Below are 16,904 nucleotides of genomic sequence, written 5' to 3' on the forward strand. Positions count from 1 at the left end.
TGTTATTTATAGTGAACTATATAATCTGTCGATCATCTCCGGCAGCTTCGTTATTTCGTTTCCTTCTCTTCCTTTTATAGCCTCCTTCGATGTATCATATATTCTAAGGGAGTGTTAAGCAATTTTTTTTTTTTTAAAATATGGTTATGTAATCACTTGGAAAAAAAAAATCGATTTTGTGTATTTTTTAATATCGGATTTTACGTCAGGGTCTTCATAATCTAATAAAAATCTAAAAGGTGGTCTCATATTGATTTTAATCTTTAAAAAGTGATCGAAATAAGTAAATAAAAACCTTTTTGGACACTTTTCCTCGTATATTTTATTAAATAAAAACTAGTATATAAATTTAATTATTTCTAGCATATTTTTTTACAAATAATCATGAGTATATAAATAAGAGTGGAGGCAAGTAGGTGGTCCGGTAGAGTGGAAAAAATTCTAATTTTATAGTTTTTATTTATCTTGCTCACTTTTGAAAGAATGTGATTTGTATGTTAGTGATTATGAATTTATACCATATTTGAATCTTTTAACATTTGACAATGCAATCCAATTATAGCGACTGGATATATCATTGAATGAGTAAGCGTGTGTTAATTTAAATATTTATGTACTCATTTTTCAAACTTTGTGTAATTGTGATTTTTGTCTTTTAACTCGTCAAATTTCAATTCTTAATTCAGTATATATATATATATATATATATATATATATATATATATATATATATATATTTTTTTTTTTTCTGGTCAAAATACTGACGTGACATCGATTATGCACTACATAGCATCATGTCATATCAATATTATGGAGGAAAAAGAATTAATACCGTAATTTTTTTATGTAGTTATTTCTAACAATTTTTATATCCTATTAAAAACACTCATGTAATAAAGGTGAAATGTAAATTTTTATTGTGAAATTGTATTTTTCAATTATTTTTTTAAATTTGTGTGAAAATAGAAATGTACCTATATATTGGACAGAAGGAGTAGTAATTTTGAAAAATTGAGTCTATAAAATTAATCTATTGTTAGCATGCCAAATATTATTTGTAAATTATGATTTAAATGCAAAAATAAATTTTTTTTTTTTGAAAAAACCATTATTATTATTATTATTATTATTATTATTATTATTATTATTATTATTATTATTATTATAAAAAGGGTTCTGTGATAGTTGATACATTTTTTAGGGCCCCGGTGGCAAGAATAATGTCTTAATCGGGTAACTTCAAGTGGCCCAAATGTCGAAATCGAATTCAATGAAAAATATCCATTTTCATGGCGTTGGCCCACTATAATCCACTCCACTCCCGGAAACTCAAGATCGATACTTACCAATTCCAGAAATCAATGTATCAAAATCCAATGATCTTCGCATGAATTTCGATTTTCTGCATTCGTGATCTTTTTCGCGGACCCCTTTTTTTTGGATTTGATCGGGAAGATATGAGGGATGATGACGCGCTACCAATTTCAACGCCGACATCTTCATCGATTGTATCGTCATCGTCCTCCGGGATTCCGAAGCAGGACCATCCGCCGAATTCCGCCGGATTTTTCGGCCGTGGACGGTACAAGTTTTGGGCTCTAGCAGCGATATTGTTGCTCGCATTGTGGTCAATGGTCACCGGTACCGTCACTCTCCGATGGTCCGCTGGGAATCTCAATCATGTCGCCGATGACTACCATTTCCCTTCCACTGATGATCTCGACGTCCTTGTATTGTTTATTTCCGTTTCGTGTGTTTGTAAATGCCTTTACTGTGATTGAGGGTTTTATAATTGAATGTGGTTCTTGATTTGTTCCTGTGTTAGGATTTGGAGGAGAGGGAGAAAATGGTGAATCGCATGTGGGATGAGTACACCAACAGCCAACGCATCAGATTGGCTGGGTTTTGGCAAGAGGCCTTTGTGGCCGCTTACGAGGATTTGACCAGCGAGGTTCCTGAAGTTCGACAGGCTGCCGTCTCGGAGATCGCCAGGATGTCGGCGCTCTACATCAAGCTTGACCCTCCTCCTCTGGAATCTTCTATATCTTTGGTCAGTTAATTTCCTTAGCTTGGTTTTAATTTACTTTGGGTGTTTTTGGAATGGCTGATCTAAAGTCTAAACTATGGCTGGCTAGCATAAAATCAAACACGAAGGTGTTTGCGAAATGCAGGTTTACATTTATTGAACTTGATTATAAAGTTTACCAATATCAGCTACTTATTTAGGCGCCCTTAGCAGCATCCTAAGGTTCAATATTGATATGCCTGATTGTGGGGGAAGAGCGAGATACAGGGGGCTTTACTACTGTATGCAAACCGGTTGTTGTTCATCGATTACTCTATCATGACCTTGATGTTACCTCGAGGAACCATGGGTTTGTCTATGAGTATTTGACTGCATGTTGTTTTGTTAGGATTATGAGTTGGTGAGTGTTTTTAAGGAAATCGATTGCCTATCTTATGACTAAGAACTTACCAAGGGCTGACGAGTAAGTTCCAAATATTGATTTTAACAGCCATAGCTCGCCTAACCTGGAAGAACACTACAGTGTCATCTCTGATGTCTCCAACTTTCTTTTACTGGCCATAGATGTGTTAAACTGGTATGGCTCAAAATTGGGATGGAAAGCTCCACATCGTTATATCATATACATCCCTGTGTCTACTTTGCCAGCTCAATGTATAAGGTGCAACTTAAGCTTTCGTCTTTCAAACTTTATGTGGGAAAAGGATGAAAGCCGACATATGAGGCGGCAACTTCATCTTTTACCGTATATGGCATAATATCAGTGCATAATGATGGAACATTTTTTCCTCTCTTTCAATGTTATCTAGAGTTTACATGGTAACTTTTGATCTGATTGTATTCTTCATAGTGCTGAGTGTCAAACCTTAAATTCTACTCTACTGGTATGCCAATGACTTGGCACCTAACCGGAAAATTTGGGCTGGCAGATTGTTATTGCCCTTTTGCCGGCCTCATATGTTCAAAATCTGGCCATGTGGCCAGATCGACAATTGGCTTGTACCGTCGATACTAGTAGAACCCTTTGCCAGCATAAACAGAGCTGCACCTAAGGCCCCAGATTGCGGAACAAGCTAATGGTGTCTTTCTTGGTTCAGACAAATGGCTACTCTGGACCTAACAGTTTCTAACTTTCTATACCCAAAAGATACTTAACAGGTCCAAGATTTTTTATTCGAAAGTGGGAATGTAATAACACTCCAACTCTGTAATAGAAGCTTCATCATTTCCATTTATCATCTACAAAGACAACAAGTACCGCAATTGGAGAAACCTGACGCTTGACATACAAGGAATGATAATGACCTGGCAACTCACCTTTATCTCTTTAATGGCATTGAAAACTACAAATCCACCAAACTACTACCACTGAGCAACGAGATCACAATATTTTCTAGCTTTCATTAAGAGAGAACCTTTCTTTCATAATGCTTGATGGTGAGTTTTGATTGTTGCTCAAGGTCCGAGTACTCTTCACCACACAAATATATGCGAAATATTTTAGCAGTTGCTTTGCTGTAAAAATCATTTCATTACCAGCTACTTCAGCAGTTTATGATACCTGGAAAGAATATGTGGTAAAATGTGATTACAAAATTTTTGTAGATACGCTGTTTCAATATTCATTACACGTACTTTCTATCCACTCTCCTTTTCTGATCATTTACATAGACCATTTCTCTGTGTATTTTCAGAAATTGCGAAATTTGAATCGAAAGGAAGGTGAGCACACATCTGCAGGAAGTAAATCATGACTTGAAAAACATGGAACATCAGAGCCCTATAGTTGTTTCTTTGCATATACAATGAGCCTTGTTCAACACAGTCTGTTACATGCCTAATTCGAGGAAATATGCTTCTTAGTTCTCATGATTATTTAACACAGATAGTTTTTCTTTTAGTTAGGCGTTGTTTTGTGTTTTTTCCTTTTGATCATTTTTGCAATCACCGTGTTGCTATATGGTTGAAGAGCAAACAACCCATCATTCTTTTGATTCATGTAAAAGTTTTGTTTCCATTCTTTCACTCCGGTGATTATAGTATCATAATAATTATTTTATTGTGGCGAATACTGTTCTGCTCATCGCAGTCGAGTTTAGCCTGCGCAATGAGCTTATTTACATATAAGGGTGGGATCCCATGTCTTTATTTGAGGAATGAAATTGGGGAAATTTGAAATGGGAAAGACTTACCATTTACAAAAATGGCTAATGGTAGAAGTACATTAGACATAGATAAGATAATGGGCAAGGTGTCTTGGTTTGGGGGGAGTTATTTCATACACAAATTGTTAAAATTTCAATATAAAATAATTAATCTCATATTATATAGGGTGGTCGATCATTTAATATAAAATTATTTAGATTGTATTGATCAACTGATCTTAATGAATTTTTGAAAATCTTGCTGTGGTCCCATACTCCCATTATTAGGGCAAAAACTTGTGTGAGACTGTCTCACGGGTCGAATTTGTGAGAATGATCTCTTATTTGGGTCATTCATAAAAAAATATAATTTTTTATGCTTAGATTATTACTTTTTATTGTGAATGTGGATATGATTGACCTGTCTCACAGATTAATATCCGTGAGACGGTCTCACATGAGAATCACTCCATTATTAGAGCCTTGAGAACGTGTAAGCGAGCTTTACTTTTTAGGGTTTGTTTCACCCTACCCGTGCAGGCAGTGCCTGCACGGGCAATGAGCGGCTCGGATCACTCCACATGAGTGATCAACATAAAACCCTTACAAATTAGGTTAATGTGCTTGATTTTTAAAAATGAGTAGGTCTTGTGAGACTGGTCAACCCTACCGATATTAACAATAAAAAGTAATACTTTTATCATAAAAAGTAATATTTTTTCATGAATAACTCAAATAAGATATCTGTCTCACAAATAAGACTCGTGAGATCGTCTCACACAAGTTTTTGTCTTTAAAATAGAGGGTATATTATTCTATTAATATTTATAAGGGTTTTTATATCTTTTTAAATTTTCATTGGGGACTGGTGCAATTATCCCGAGAATTGTTTTATAATTAAACAAAATACTAGATTCAAATAGATTTTAAATGTATATTAACGGTTAGTTTAATTTATTATTGTAGTTCCAATTGTTTACGAGGAAACATATATACTTATGGAACCACATAATATATAAAAAGTTTCTTCAATTTGAAAGAAATGATTATAAAAAGTTGAAAGAAATGAAAATGTTTCCGATTAATTATGTGAATAAGTTGAGTATGTCATCGATTAAGAAGTATTGTTTAATGGTGTTCGCTTGACTAATGATCGTGAATTTGATTTTTTTTATCGACATTTTCTTGAGCAAATTTGTCACTCATCGTTTTCACAGCTAAATAGATTTCTTTATGGATACACGAGCATAATTCTACAACTTAAACATTAATACATAAATTTATATATGAGAGTAAAAGTAAAAAAAAAATCGAATCGGCATAAATGATATTTTCATAATAAAAATATTGTTCTCGTTTGACATGAGGGGCAATTAGTTTATTTTGCCTGTCAATTTCATATTACGTAAGAGGTAAAAACTTGTGTGAGATGGAATCACGGATCGTATTTTGTGAGACGAATCTCTTATTTGAGCCATCCATGAAAAAATATTATTTTTTATGCTAAATATATTACTTTTTATTGTGAATATCAGTAGGGTTGACCCGTCTCACATATAAAGATTCATGAGACCGTCTCACAAGATACTTATTCTACGCAAGATATCGTTTCTTAGGCATGATATTATCTTTTTATTGTGTTAATTACATAATTTTCATTTTTGGAAATATAATTTTTTTCCACTTATTTATTATAAGCCCGTTTGCATTTATTTATTATATGCCCGTTCTATAAATTCATGTATGATTTTGATTGATAAGTGAGTATACTATTGAGTAAAAAAAAAATGTGAGTGTTTTTCACACGAAAAATTTCCAAACATTTTGAATGAGTCAAAATTTTATTAGCTTGCAGCATATGTTAAAATTTTAATATGTTTCGATAGAATATAGGGGAGTGTAATTTTCACTCAGCATTTTGATGAATCTACTCTATCTTTAATTTTCGTTGTATAGATTTTGTTTATCGTTTTCTTTTTCAAAGTGAATTTATTTAGTATTGTGTTTGGATGAAATGATTTGAAATCCATGATATAAATGTATTTCGTTGATTAAATGACTTATACAAAAGAAATTTAAGTACATCTCTCTACTTATTTACTTCTCAATTATAGTAATCACGATTACTTTCAAATATTATAATGTTAGAGTAATTTGAAATTCGTTTTGGTATGTATAATTATAGTGTACATAAGTAGATGGATTTGATTTTTCTCTCAACTTATTCGAAAATGAAAATAAATTGGAAATCATGAAATTTCAAATGACTATATCTAAATTCCGATGGAAGCAAACATCATAAATTGTTTACAACGGCTAATTTTCATTTATTTTTATTATAACGACTAGTTTATAACGTCTTTGTTTTTAACTTCAAATACTTCGTTTAACAACGAATATATTGTTAAAAAGCCGAAACACAACGAAAGATTCAACCACTCCACATAAATAGATTAAATTATAAGCGTGTTGATGATTCTAAACGTCTCACATGTACATATAATATTTTATCTCAATTATTATAGATTTCAAGTTCGCTCAATAATGACGTTATTTAAAATATATCTATTTTGTATTACAATATAAATAAATCAGATGTAAACATCCTAAGAGTTATTGATATTATTATTAGAGTCAAAAATTGTAAGAGAAATTTATAAAATAATAAAATAAATTTAATCAACTATTTTTAAAAAATAAAATAATTGACCCTCTAAATTGTACTATGAAATGTACTTAAAAAAAAATTAAAAGTGAAAAAAACCAAGAAAGTGTTTTCTCGTCTCCCTGTCGGTCTATATAAACGCAGTGTCACCTTCTTCGTTTACAGTCTCCAAACATCAATGGCGAAACGATTCAAGCTTAGGATCTGCAAAGCAATCGCCGTCACTTTGCAATCATGCCGTTCGAAACACCCTTCCGATCTCCCACAAGATCCTGTCCGTTCATTTTCCCCGGCCAACTCCAAACACACAAACCGCCACCACAGCCCCTCCGCCGGTGGTTTATCTGAACGTACGAAAGCTTTGGAGAAAGAGATTGTTGTAGCGAGTTACCCGGAGCAGTTTAAGTGGGAGAAGGAAGAGAAACGACAGGTGGTCGCTAACGTCTGCCGAGAATCCACACCGCGCCAGAAAATGTACAATTCATCCGCCTCCTGCGGCGACTCCGAAGAAGAACTTAAGTATGCGAAGAAGAAGAAAAGACGCGCGAAGAGGAACAAGAGGAACGTCCCCTGCAGGCTTCGCGAGAGCACCTCTTCAGGTGATAGTATGTGGTTCAGCTGCGAACGCGGCGGCGGCGGCGGCGGCGGCGGCGGAAACGAGGAAACAGAAACTCTCGTTACCTCCTCCTTAACTCTGTCCACCGACTCTTCCTCCGAATTCAACTTCGATGTCCCATTAAATCCCATCGGGAAGACCCAAAACTCAACTACAAATCCGCCTCAGTACAACAGGAAACTCTCCAAACCTACTAAACATCGAGTCTTCAACCCGGCGGCACCAGAGGATGAGATTCCGGCGAGGCTGTCCATGTTCATGAAGCTTACACCGTGCAACATCGACGGAAAAATCAAGGAAAGTTTCGCGATCGTGAAGAGGTCCGATAATCCATACGAGGATTTCAAGAATTCAATGATAGACATGATAGTGGAAAAGCAGATGTTCGAGCACAAAGATTTGGAGCAGCTGTTGCAGTGTTTCCTGTCGCTGAATTCCCGACATTACCATGTAATCATCATTCAAGCTTTTTGTGATGCCATTTTCTCTGCAGAGGTTCAAAAGTTTTCGCCGGTGGTCGTCTCCGACTAGTTTCATTTCAGATTTAAGTCTTTTAATTAATCACCAGAAGATTAAATTTTAGTCGTTCATATATTCTCATCTTGTTTTAGCATCTATGACTAAGTATATATAATCACATATAATTAATATATTCATCTCAAATGTAATATTATTGTTTATTAATATGTCCTTTCGTTCAACTTTGTTGAGCTTGGTTAAAACTTAATCATATAATCATATCATTTATACACGTTTGCTTCGGGTACTAAACATGATTGATATATGATATAACGACGATAAATCAATATATTTAAATAAGATAACAGTACTTATCATTAATCATTTATAACATTTGAATCAAACATCGAACAAAACAACGATGATAAATAATGAATCTATGTTTTTTCATTACACCAAGCGTTGCCTTGAGTTTACAATTCAGGATATCATTTTTACGTATGCATTCCATATACCGAAGAAAATTTTATTCTTTGACATTATGTGTGGTCTAATATGATAAATAATTTGGAATGGATTTGGTGAAATTTGTTATATAAATAAAACGTTTAAGAAATTTACAATTTACTATTATATAATATTGAATTAGTTTTCTTGTCCATATATTTCAATTTTTTTTCTCCTAATAACTAGTCTAATTTTAAGCTTTGCTTCGTTATATTTTTAAAATTTGTATCGTGCTGTGAAATCGATGGGAGGTTTGCTAGAAATGGCAAAGATTTGCCCAATCCTAACGGCTAACGCTACAAGTAAGGATGGCAATTTTCCCACGGGTTCAATGTCCTGCGAGGAAAAACTCGAAACAAGACGGGTTCGAGAAAAAGTTAATTGATTTGGTTTCGGGTTCCAGGATTTTTAAAATCCCCGAAATATATTGGGACGGGTTTGAGAATTCTATCCCCATACCAAACCCTCTCCATACAAAGGTATATATATATCCCCGAATTATATATATATATATATATATATATATATATATATATATATATATATATATATATATATATATAATGCTAACGAGTTTGATCTTTTATTTTTATATTGGAACTATGAATTTTTTTAAAAAAATATTGACTATAGATTATTAATATTATGCAAGTTTTATGTATGTCATTGAATTTTGTATCAATATTTTTTAAGTCAAATTAAAAATTTTTTGTGTCAATTCAATAAATACCTAAAATTTCATTAAAAAAAAGAAATTCAAGCGGGGACAAGGATGGGGGCGGGGATCCCCAACCCCGCGGGGTTGGGGATGGGGGCGGAGATATAAATCGTGTGCGGGGATGGTGATGGCAAACTTGCCCCGACCCTCAGCCCATTATCATCCCTAGCTACCAGAGATTCTTTTACCTTTCATAAATACTAAAATTATTTACCTTATCACAAAAATTCAAGTGAGACAGTTTTATGAATCAATTTTTTGATGGTCTTTTCTACTTCACAAGAATGAGATTCGCCCCATAAGATTGTGTGTCGAACTTGATCGTTACTGGTCATCAATTCAACCTCTCGTACGAGTAGAAATAACGTAAACGTAGTTGGTAAGGCTTTCGGGTATCCGGTTTAATGTGTGGCCCCCGCTTCTACCTCTATCAGGCGGCGACCCACACCTACCTATACCACAAAAGAATAAGTGGGAGTTTATTTTGCAGCCTACAATTCACCAAGTAAAGAGGAGTCAAGCTCGCCAATGTTGGTGTCAGTGTACAAAAGTTCACAACTTATATTACCTTTACTAAGAGAATTTCCTTATGGATGGCTCATACATGAATTCAATTGATTTTTGGCTCTATTCATGAGTCGATAATATTCCCAATGTGCCCGCTACAAGATGAGAAGCTATTCCTCCTGGAACAAAAAGCAAGATAGCATTTATTCCTGAGAATAAGGGTAGAATCTCTTGGTAAGTTGTCATTTTGATATCTCGAGCGAATGAAAGGGAGTCTATGTGAAACAATAAATAGTTTAGTTGTTTCCGGAGCTGCTGTATATGGTCTACGACTGTAGTCCAGTGGGGGCGGAGTAGAAAATGAATGGAATCGACTGGTACTTCCACAATGAGATCAGAAAATCAAAGAAATCGGAAGCAATTGTGAGATACAGAATGGATAGACTTGGTTCCTCAGTGACTTAGAAATGCACCACCTCAAACGCCCTCAGTTATAATAAAGTTTATTTATTATGTGTTTTGATATTGGAAGTATTCAAATATAGGTTTTGGTTTTGCAAAATGGGTCGTGTTTTATTTTTGTTCATTTTTTATGGAGTAATGTCGGCCATGTCAATATTTTCCGATGTTACATCACCACTACCGTAAAAAAGTCAAAAAATAATCTAACTTGAATGACCAAAAACTAAAATTTAAATACTTGGTCAAAATACAAATACACAAACTTATATGGTTATTTTGACCTTTTTCCCTTTTTTTAAATCAAGTACAATAAAGAGAAGTAGAGTCATTTAATTATCATATTATAAATTGAGGTAATAAAACACAAAAAAATCGTAAAAATCTTTTTCCTGTATCAATTTAATCATAATCTTTTCGAAAGTTTTTCAATTTATATATTCAACGCTGAGGTGACACTCACATATTGAATGTGATGAAACATATTAAATTTGTGTATACAATAATTGCCACATCGACAATGTCTTGTTTATATATTTTTTCATGTTAATTTTTATAGCGTCATATTTTATTTCCATATCTAGCCCAATTGAAGACAAAACTCTAGTGTAAAAATAAAATGGCTTCGAACATGAATAAAATTTGATTCAATAAATTGAACATCAAATTAACAAATATATTATATTCACACACACATATATAAGTACTGCTCTAAAAAGGGATAGACGGTAGATGGGTAACTACCTAATGTCTAGTCGCCTAGGCCCGCTTCCCGCCTAGGGCTGCCTAACAGATTTTCTAGGCGGTCGGCCGGCGCTTAGTGCCTAAGTATCTATATATATATATGCGTGTGTGTGTGCGCGCGCGTGCGTGATTGACCAGAGACCAGTGAATAGTTTGTTGAGACAAGAGGAGACAAGGGAGTAAGTGATCCATATGTCTACCTTTGATATAAAGTGCGAAGGTTGTTAAAGTTTAATGCAGTAGAGTACGTAGTAAATCTTTTAGCATGAGCATGGCATGACTGCCTAAAGCTAACAAACTCCTGCATGCATGCATCCCTTTCTTTTGTACTCAACAATATCAACACTCAATATGAATGAGGCAAACATATTCAGATCACCTTATAATTTAAATCAAGGTTCACAAGTTTTTAGTGTTTAGCTTCGGCCAAATATTTTAATTGAAGTTGTTTTTATTCTAAGTAATTATAATACTAGTTACGCTTCGAGACACAATGTTTATATAATAGTAGTGATTTGATTTGAATATTATTGAGATGCAATGGCTGGATCTATTTATAAGAACGGTCGATTCGTGATGTTTTGTCTGGTACGAGAGTTGTACTAATACAATCAATTAGCATCAGTCGACTAGCAAGGTTCTAAGAAGTGTTTTTAGTATAATTTTAAATCATTTTATGTTGATTAATAAGTTAAATAATGTATAAACATAAAATTTTAAAAATAAATGCATAAATTTTCAACCTATAAAAAATATGTCTCAAAATCAAAAATTGTGTGTGGAGTAAAACTTTTGTGTTGGATCAAAGTATCTTCTCATATTCGCAACAAGGAAAACGAATTGATATGTAAAAAATTTATTTCGACATTTTAAGGTTTTTTTTTTTTAAAAAATATACTATCAAATATTTATTTTCTCGAATAAAATTTAAGAGTTAAAATTTATTTTAATAAATTATGTTTTTTCTTGTTTTTTCATGTTTTTTTTTTTATCGCTTTTTTACTTTATTAATATGATCAACCAAAAACTTGCCCCATTTTTTCAAGATTCTGTCCAAAGCGAAGCTTTTTCCTCATGCTTCATGTTTAAGCTGCGCTTTTTCATGGGTTTTAGAACACTTCCGACCAGTACTCGATCCTACAAATACTGAACAAATAGTCAATAAATTGATTTTTTGAGATATCATAAAGACATTAGGGAAAAAATAGATGGTCCTGCTTGGGATGAAAATATAGATCTAACTCCATCTGGATACTTGAAAAACGAACTTATTTCGGTAAGTTTGTTTCATGACTTAAAAAGGAGACAAAAACAAAATAAAATATAGATAATAAGAATTTTTTTATAATTATATACTATATTAAACAATAAAATAAAAATATATATAATATTGATAATAATAAAAAATTGATTCACCAAGCACCAAAACAAGCCCAAGTAGAATTATAATCAGTCCGACTCAAAATACCGTATGTAAACCCTATGGGTTAACGCTGAGTGGCTGACTCGGTATTGGATAAATTTTGTTGGGCCTTGCTCTTTCAAAACGATGGTTTGTTAGGTGCTACACAAACCAATATTATAAATTATTTAAAATCGAACTCGAACTCAAACTCAAAGTATTTTTGTCTATAATTAAGAAGTATATCAGGAGTTCTAATAATTTATTAACATATTATAATTTTATATTAAATAAATATATTTTGAATCTTTCTAATGTTTATTTTCAAGCTAACGGTTCGGATAGCTCGTAATCATGTTCAAATCTTTTGAGTTTTTAAAATTAAGTCACAAATTAAGCTCGAGCAGTCGAGCTCGAATATATTTAGTAAGACCAGATTTTTGTCTCAATTCGATTAGTTTACGCGACACCCGTAGGGCGCCAAACCTTGGAGTTTATCACCCCGATTACACTCGTATTTCAACGAGGTAAAATGGGGAAGAAGACCATATATGGGTGGGTTTGGCAGCCTCTTATGCCACTCCACTGCCGTTCCTCCTAGGCAAATTGCTCCTGACACCATCTTTTAGGACTGTGATATTTCATTTGTGCGAGCATGAGCGTTTTGCTGTCGGATATTTGGTGTTTAGGCGGAGTGTGAAGTTGCACAAGATACCGGATGTTGATTGGCTGAAGTATTTGGCAGAAGGGTTGGCGAAAGACATGATCCGGATAATGAATAAGCTGTTCGCCCCTAATCAGTTGAGTGCTTGGGGAAAACTTATAGAAAAATCTCGGGTTGGTAATCGATGACACTGAAAAGCCAATGTTGTTGACATAGAAAAGACAGTTGATTCTGTTGAGATGGAAAAGGCCAACAATTCGGCTTGGGAATCATTATGGAATGTTCTTTCATGATGTTCAAGTCTTAACATTTCTGAGGCTTCGGCTGCAAGCACCTTCGAAGGCTGATGATTCTACCTCAATTACGATTGGCATAGGCTTGGAACCGCAGAAACATACTTGATGTTCGTTAATTTCTGTGGAACCGGTTTCGATTGAGTGTACGACGACGAGAAAGCGAGCTGTCAACGCTAAAGTTGTGACTACTGACTGTTACTCATACATTTCAACTGTATCATACATTTCAAACACATTACACAATATTATTTTTAATTTTTACCACGAGAATATATGTTATAAAAATAATGCTAAAGGTACGACCAAAATATCATATTTACAATAATTAAATTTTGAGATTTTGTTATTATATCTTGAGATTTTATATTGAATTTATCATGAGACGTTAATAAATAAAATTTTTGTATTGAATTTTTTGTGTTGTACAAATTATTATATAAATTTGATTGTAAATATAAAATCACTTTTTTATAAAATGGTTATTTTCCTGGCAGCCAATCTATAGGCGGCTAAAGTCGCTCAGCATTTGAGGGCCTCCCATAGCAGATCCGCAGGTTAATTTATGTAAAAATTAATAGTATAGATAACTAAGATTTGTTCATGTATATATAAGATCCATTTTTTTTTCTTTTTTTTTTTTGAAATTAATTATATGTATTGCAAGATGTTACTGGTTCAAATGAATCTTAACCGTTGAGCTCAATAGATCTCATCTACAGTAATTTTGATTTCGTTTCAAAGTTTGCTTTTGTTCTTCTCAGTAGTTTCTGAATTTATTGAGCTTGAAGGAAGCGACGATCAAATTGAGGGAAAAAGAAGCGATGAATTGGGTTCAGCGCAAAATCTACCTCTACAATGTTACCTTCGGACTCTACATGCTCGATTGGTGGGAGCGTTTACTCTTCAGTATCCTTTCATTCACGCTCATTTTCTTTGTCCAAGTATGGTTCTAGGGATTTCAGCTATTTTAATTTTTGAAATTTTACACCTAATCGTTCTCAAATTTCAACGTTCAATCCCAAATTACCTCGTATCACCCCTATATCCCGGAAACTCGCCTCTTTGTCCTAATTAATGGATTTACACCTGGAGTTTGATATAATTAACATGTTATCATGAGTTTGAAATGATTTATGAATTATCTGCCATTCGAATTCTGGAGGTTAAGAGGAGATAAATTGGAATCTTGGAATATAGATAACTTAATGTGCAAAAAATATTAGATGCAACATTTAAGATGCTTTTTTATTCGAGGGAGAGATTTTCAGTGCTTGTTCCTCTGTGTGGACATTCCCAACCCTGCTGCAGTCCGGATTTTACAATTCTAAACTTTGAGTTCTTGTAGTTTGGGAACCTTAATGTTAGCAGATGCTGTGCTGCTTGTGTTAATGTGGTTTGTTTGCCGAAACGGGGCTCATCATATATCAGAGATTTACAGAAGGTATGGAGTTTTTCTTATGTTTTTCAGATTTGAGTTAATGTAATTAGTAAGGATCAGCTGTACAGTGAGAAGTTGCTTGAAGTAGACGAACATAATGATACAGATGCATTAACGTACAGACTGGCTGGTTTTACTATCGAATAAGCATCAGATTTTTTTCATCTCCTTTGTTGTGGATCAGTTGACACTTGAATTGTTCTGTTGATGTCTTTTTGTTTTTGTGCATCTGTTGTCTGTGTTTTTATCTGCTCTAATAGAATGGAGAACAAAGTTGCCGTGAGGTATTGCTAGCTATCATTTGTAAAGATAGGTGAACCCAGAATAATCCTGAGGGGACTAGATGGGTTTAGAGGGGCAAATCAATGGGGGTGAAAAAAGTTGATTTCTTTTCTTTTTTTGGGTTGATATCCCCCTTTTGTGTGGGCCATGGTTAGTAAAATAGTTACTACATGGAATTCAGTTAGTCTTAGAATTTTGAACGAAGTAATTGATTGCTCCAAATTGCATCATATTCCTGTTTAATTTGCTATCTGTTAATGCTGGTAAGAATCTATGGTAAAAGTTTCTAGAGCTACGGATACTACTCCACGGGCGCTAGGGGAATTATTACAGCATATGACATCAAACTCCTTGTGTGAGGATTGTGCATTTTACCTATTACTTATGATCACAGTATCGTACTTTGCCAATCACCTCCTATGTTTTGATTAAAGAGAATTATCTTGCATAATTCTATTTATTGACAAGTCTCATCGGTTTCTCCTTGATCAGACATCGATATTGGGCTACGAAGCTTTTACTTTTCAGTATAGTCAATAGTAATTATCAATAATTTGAATCACAAATGATTAGTTATATATGTGACACCACTATTATGATGCTTGCTTCAATTTTCTTTTCTTCTTTTTCCCTTTTGATGCTTGCTTCAATTTTCTTTTCCTCTTTTTCCCATACCCTTATCGCTTATTTTATGGTTTATCCTCAAATCTCCACCATATCATTACATTCCTTTTGCCTGTCATTTTTTTGCCAATTAAAAAAATGTCCCTTATACGTTTGGTTGTCAACAATGTAAAGCACACAATTTTATCTTATAAACAAAGGTTAGATGTAGAAATTTTGATGAAAACAATAATTTAAGTCGTGGCATCGAATATATGGATTTAACAAAAAAATTGAAAAGGTGAAGTTCAAAACTTCAAATAAATCAGAGTTAAAAATTATTCTGTCATTAGGTTTCTTATTGGTTTATCCTCTTGATCACACATGTTAAATTTAGGTCCATTATAGTTTTGTGTTATTCAACTCTTTCCAAGTATATTTACCCTTCTAATTGTATCTTTGGAACTTCTTCACGCAGCTATCAAAATGCATTACCAGTCGCAGGAGCCTCAAATATGATCATAATTTGAACATGAAGTGTGGGATTGATTCCATCTTTTACTTTTCTTTCCTTTGATATGTAAGTTAATTAACAGAAGTTCTCGACATTATATGCTGCAACAATATTTTTTGTGGGATAAATTATAGACTTCTTGTTTTTTGTTCTTTGTTCCAGACTGGAATTAGATCTTCCCAAAAGATTTATTTTATAACATCCAAAATATCAACTTTCCCCCGAATTTTTTGTGAAGAAATAAGTCCCAGATTCTCGAGAACTGTATTTAAGAATATGAATAAAGAAAAAAAAAAAAAGTCGTGATTTTGATTGTATTGATCTCGAATTACTTGTGTTTTTCTTGTAATTCTCGCTCGTCTGTTTCCTGAACACCGAGACCTTAGCTAAATTAGCCCCCGAGTGTCGATTGTTAGCCCCCAGAATAGATTTTTTGACGTCCGATCCAAGGACCAAAATTTCTATTTTGAACGTCCCCGGACTCGAGGGCCATAAGCACTGTATCCCAAAAATCTCAAACCCCACGATTTTGCCTATTCCATAATCTTCGATTGCAATAACTTGCAGGAAGTTCGGGCTAAATAGTAAACATCTCGAGCGTTGCGCTTGGTTCTCAGACTCCCGCGCACGACACTCTGCAACATCCAGAACTATGATCTCCCTCCATGCTCGGAATGTCTCCGTTAAAATGTTTCATATCGATTTGATATATTTCCAGAGAGTTTCATATATAGATTTGGATAATCATCTTCTTTTGAGCTAGCTTTTGGGGCTCAGTTAGGTTAAAAGTCTCAATTTTAACATGGTATCAGAGACCAGATTCCACCGCTATGTGTTAAAACTGTCATAGTTGAACTACT

The 16,904-nt window shown here is 33.8% G+C and overlaps 3 protein-coding genes across 5 annotated transcripts; all 3 read left to right on the forward strand.

Annotated features, from left to right (window-relative positions):
- Positions 1-1,241: 1,241 nt before the first annotated feature.
- Positions 1,242-4,085, forward strand: LOC140806043 (uncharacterized). Of its 2 annotated transcripts, none has more exons than XM_073162479.1 (3): positions 1,242-1,730; positions 1,826-2,050; positions 2,591-3,703. In XM_073162479.1, the coding sequence occupies exons 1-3, from the start codon at positions 1,458-1,460 to the stop codon at positions 2,597-2,599; spliced, it is 507 nt and encodes a 168-aa protein (XP_073018580.1). In that variant the 5' UTR covers positions 1,242-1,457; the 3' UTR covers positions 2,600-3,703. The 2 variants fall into 2 exon arrangements, with proteins under 2 accessions (XP_073018580.1, XP_073018579.1); XM_073162478.1 differs by lacking the exon at positions 2,591-3,703 and adding an exon at positions 3,721-4,085 and having other exon boundaries at positions 1,248-1,730.
- Positions 4,086-7,013: 2,928 nt separating this feature from the next.
- Positions 7,014-8,057, forward strand: LOC140805131 (transcription repressor OFP7-like). The gene has a single exon (XM_073161331.1). It carries the CDS (start codon positions 7,014-7,016, stop codon positions 7,980-7,982), a length of 969 nt encoding a protein of 322 aa, XP_073017432.1. The 3' UTR covers positions 7,983-8,057.
- Positions 8,058-13,673: 5,616 nt separating this feature from the next.
- LOC140806044 (uncharacterized) lies at positions 13,674-16,186 on the forward strand. Of its 2 annotated transcripts, none has more exons than XM_073162482.1 (4): positions 13,674-13,761; positions 13,996-14,113; positions 14,576-14,648; positions 16,009-16,186. In XM_073162482.1, exons 2-4 carry the CDS (start codon positions 14,029-14,031, stop codon positions 16,058-16,060), a joined length of 210 nt encoding a protein of 69 aa, XP_073018583.1. In that variant the 5' UTR covers positions 13,674-13,761; positions 13,996-14,028; the 3' UTR covers positions 16,061-16,186. The 2 variants fall into 2 exon arrangements, with proteins under 2 accessions (XP_073018583.1, XP_073018582.1); XM_073162481.1 differs by having other exon boundaries at positions 13,686-13,761; positions 13,989-14,113.
- Positions 16,187-16,904: the final 718 nt, after the last annotated feature.

This window comes from Primulina eburnea, chromosome 11 (genome assembly GCF_022965805.1).
Source record: "Primulina eburnea isolate SZY01 chromosome 11, ASM2296580v1, whole genome shotgun sequence".
In the NCBI taxonomy this organism is placed as follows: Eukaryota; Viridiplantae; Streptophyta; class Magnoliopsida; order Lamiales; family Gesneriaceae; genus Primulina; species Primulina eburnea.

Excerpts from the sequence above, each read along its gene's own strand:
- LOC140806044 (XM_073162482.1), top strand. The coding sequence starts at position 14,029 with ATGAATTGGGTTCAGCGCAAAATCTACCTCTACAATGTTACCTTCGGA. Across the intron at positions 14,114-14,575 it reads GTGGGAGCGTTTACTCTTCA|ATGCTGTGCTGCTTGTGTTA; the intron begins GTATCCTTTCAT and ends TAATGTTAGCAG. Across the intron at positions 14,649-16,008 it reads ATATCAGAGATTTACAGAAG|CTATCAAAATGCATTACCAG; the intron begins GTATGGAGTTTT and ends TTCTTCACGCAG.
- LOC140806043 (XM_073162478.1), top strand. The coding sequence starts at position 1,458 with ATGAGGGATGATGACGCGCTACCAATTTCAACGCCGACATCTTCATCG. Across the intron at positions 1,731-1,825 it reads CTGATGATCTCGACGTCCTT|GATTTGGAGGAGAGGGAGAA; the intron begins GTATTGTTTATT and ends TTCCTGTGTTAG. Across the intron at positions 2,051-3,720 it reads TGGAATCTTCTATATCTTTG|AAATTGCGAAATTTGAATCG; the intron begins GTCAGTTAATTT and ends GTGTATTTTCAG.
- LOC140805131 (XM_073161331.1), top strand. The coding sequence starts at position 7,014 with ATGGCGAAACGATTCAAGCTTAGGATCTGCAAAGCAATCGCCGTCACT.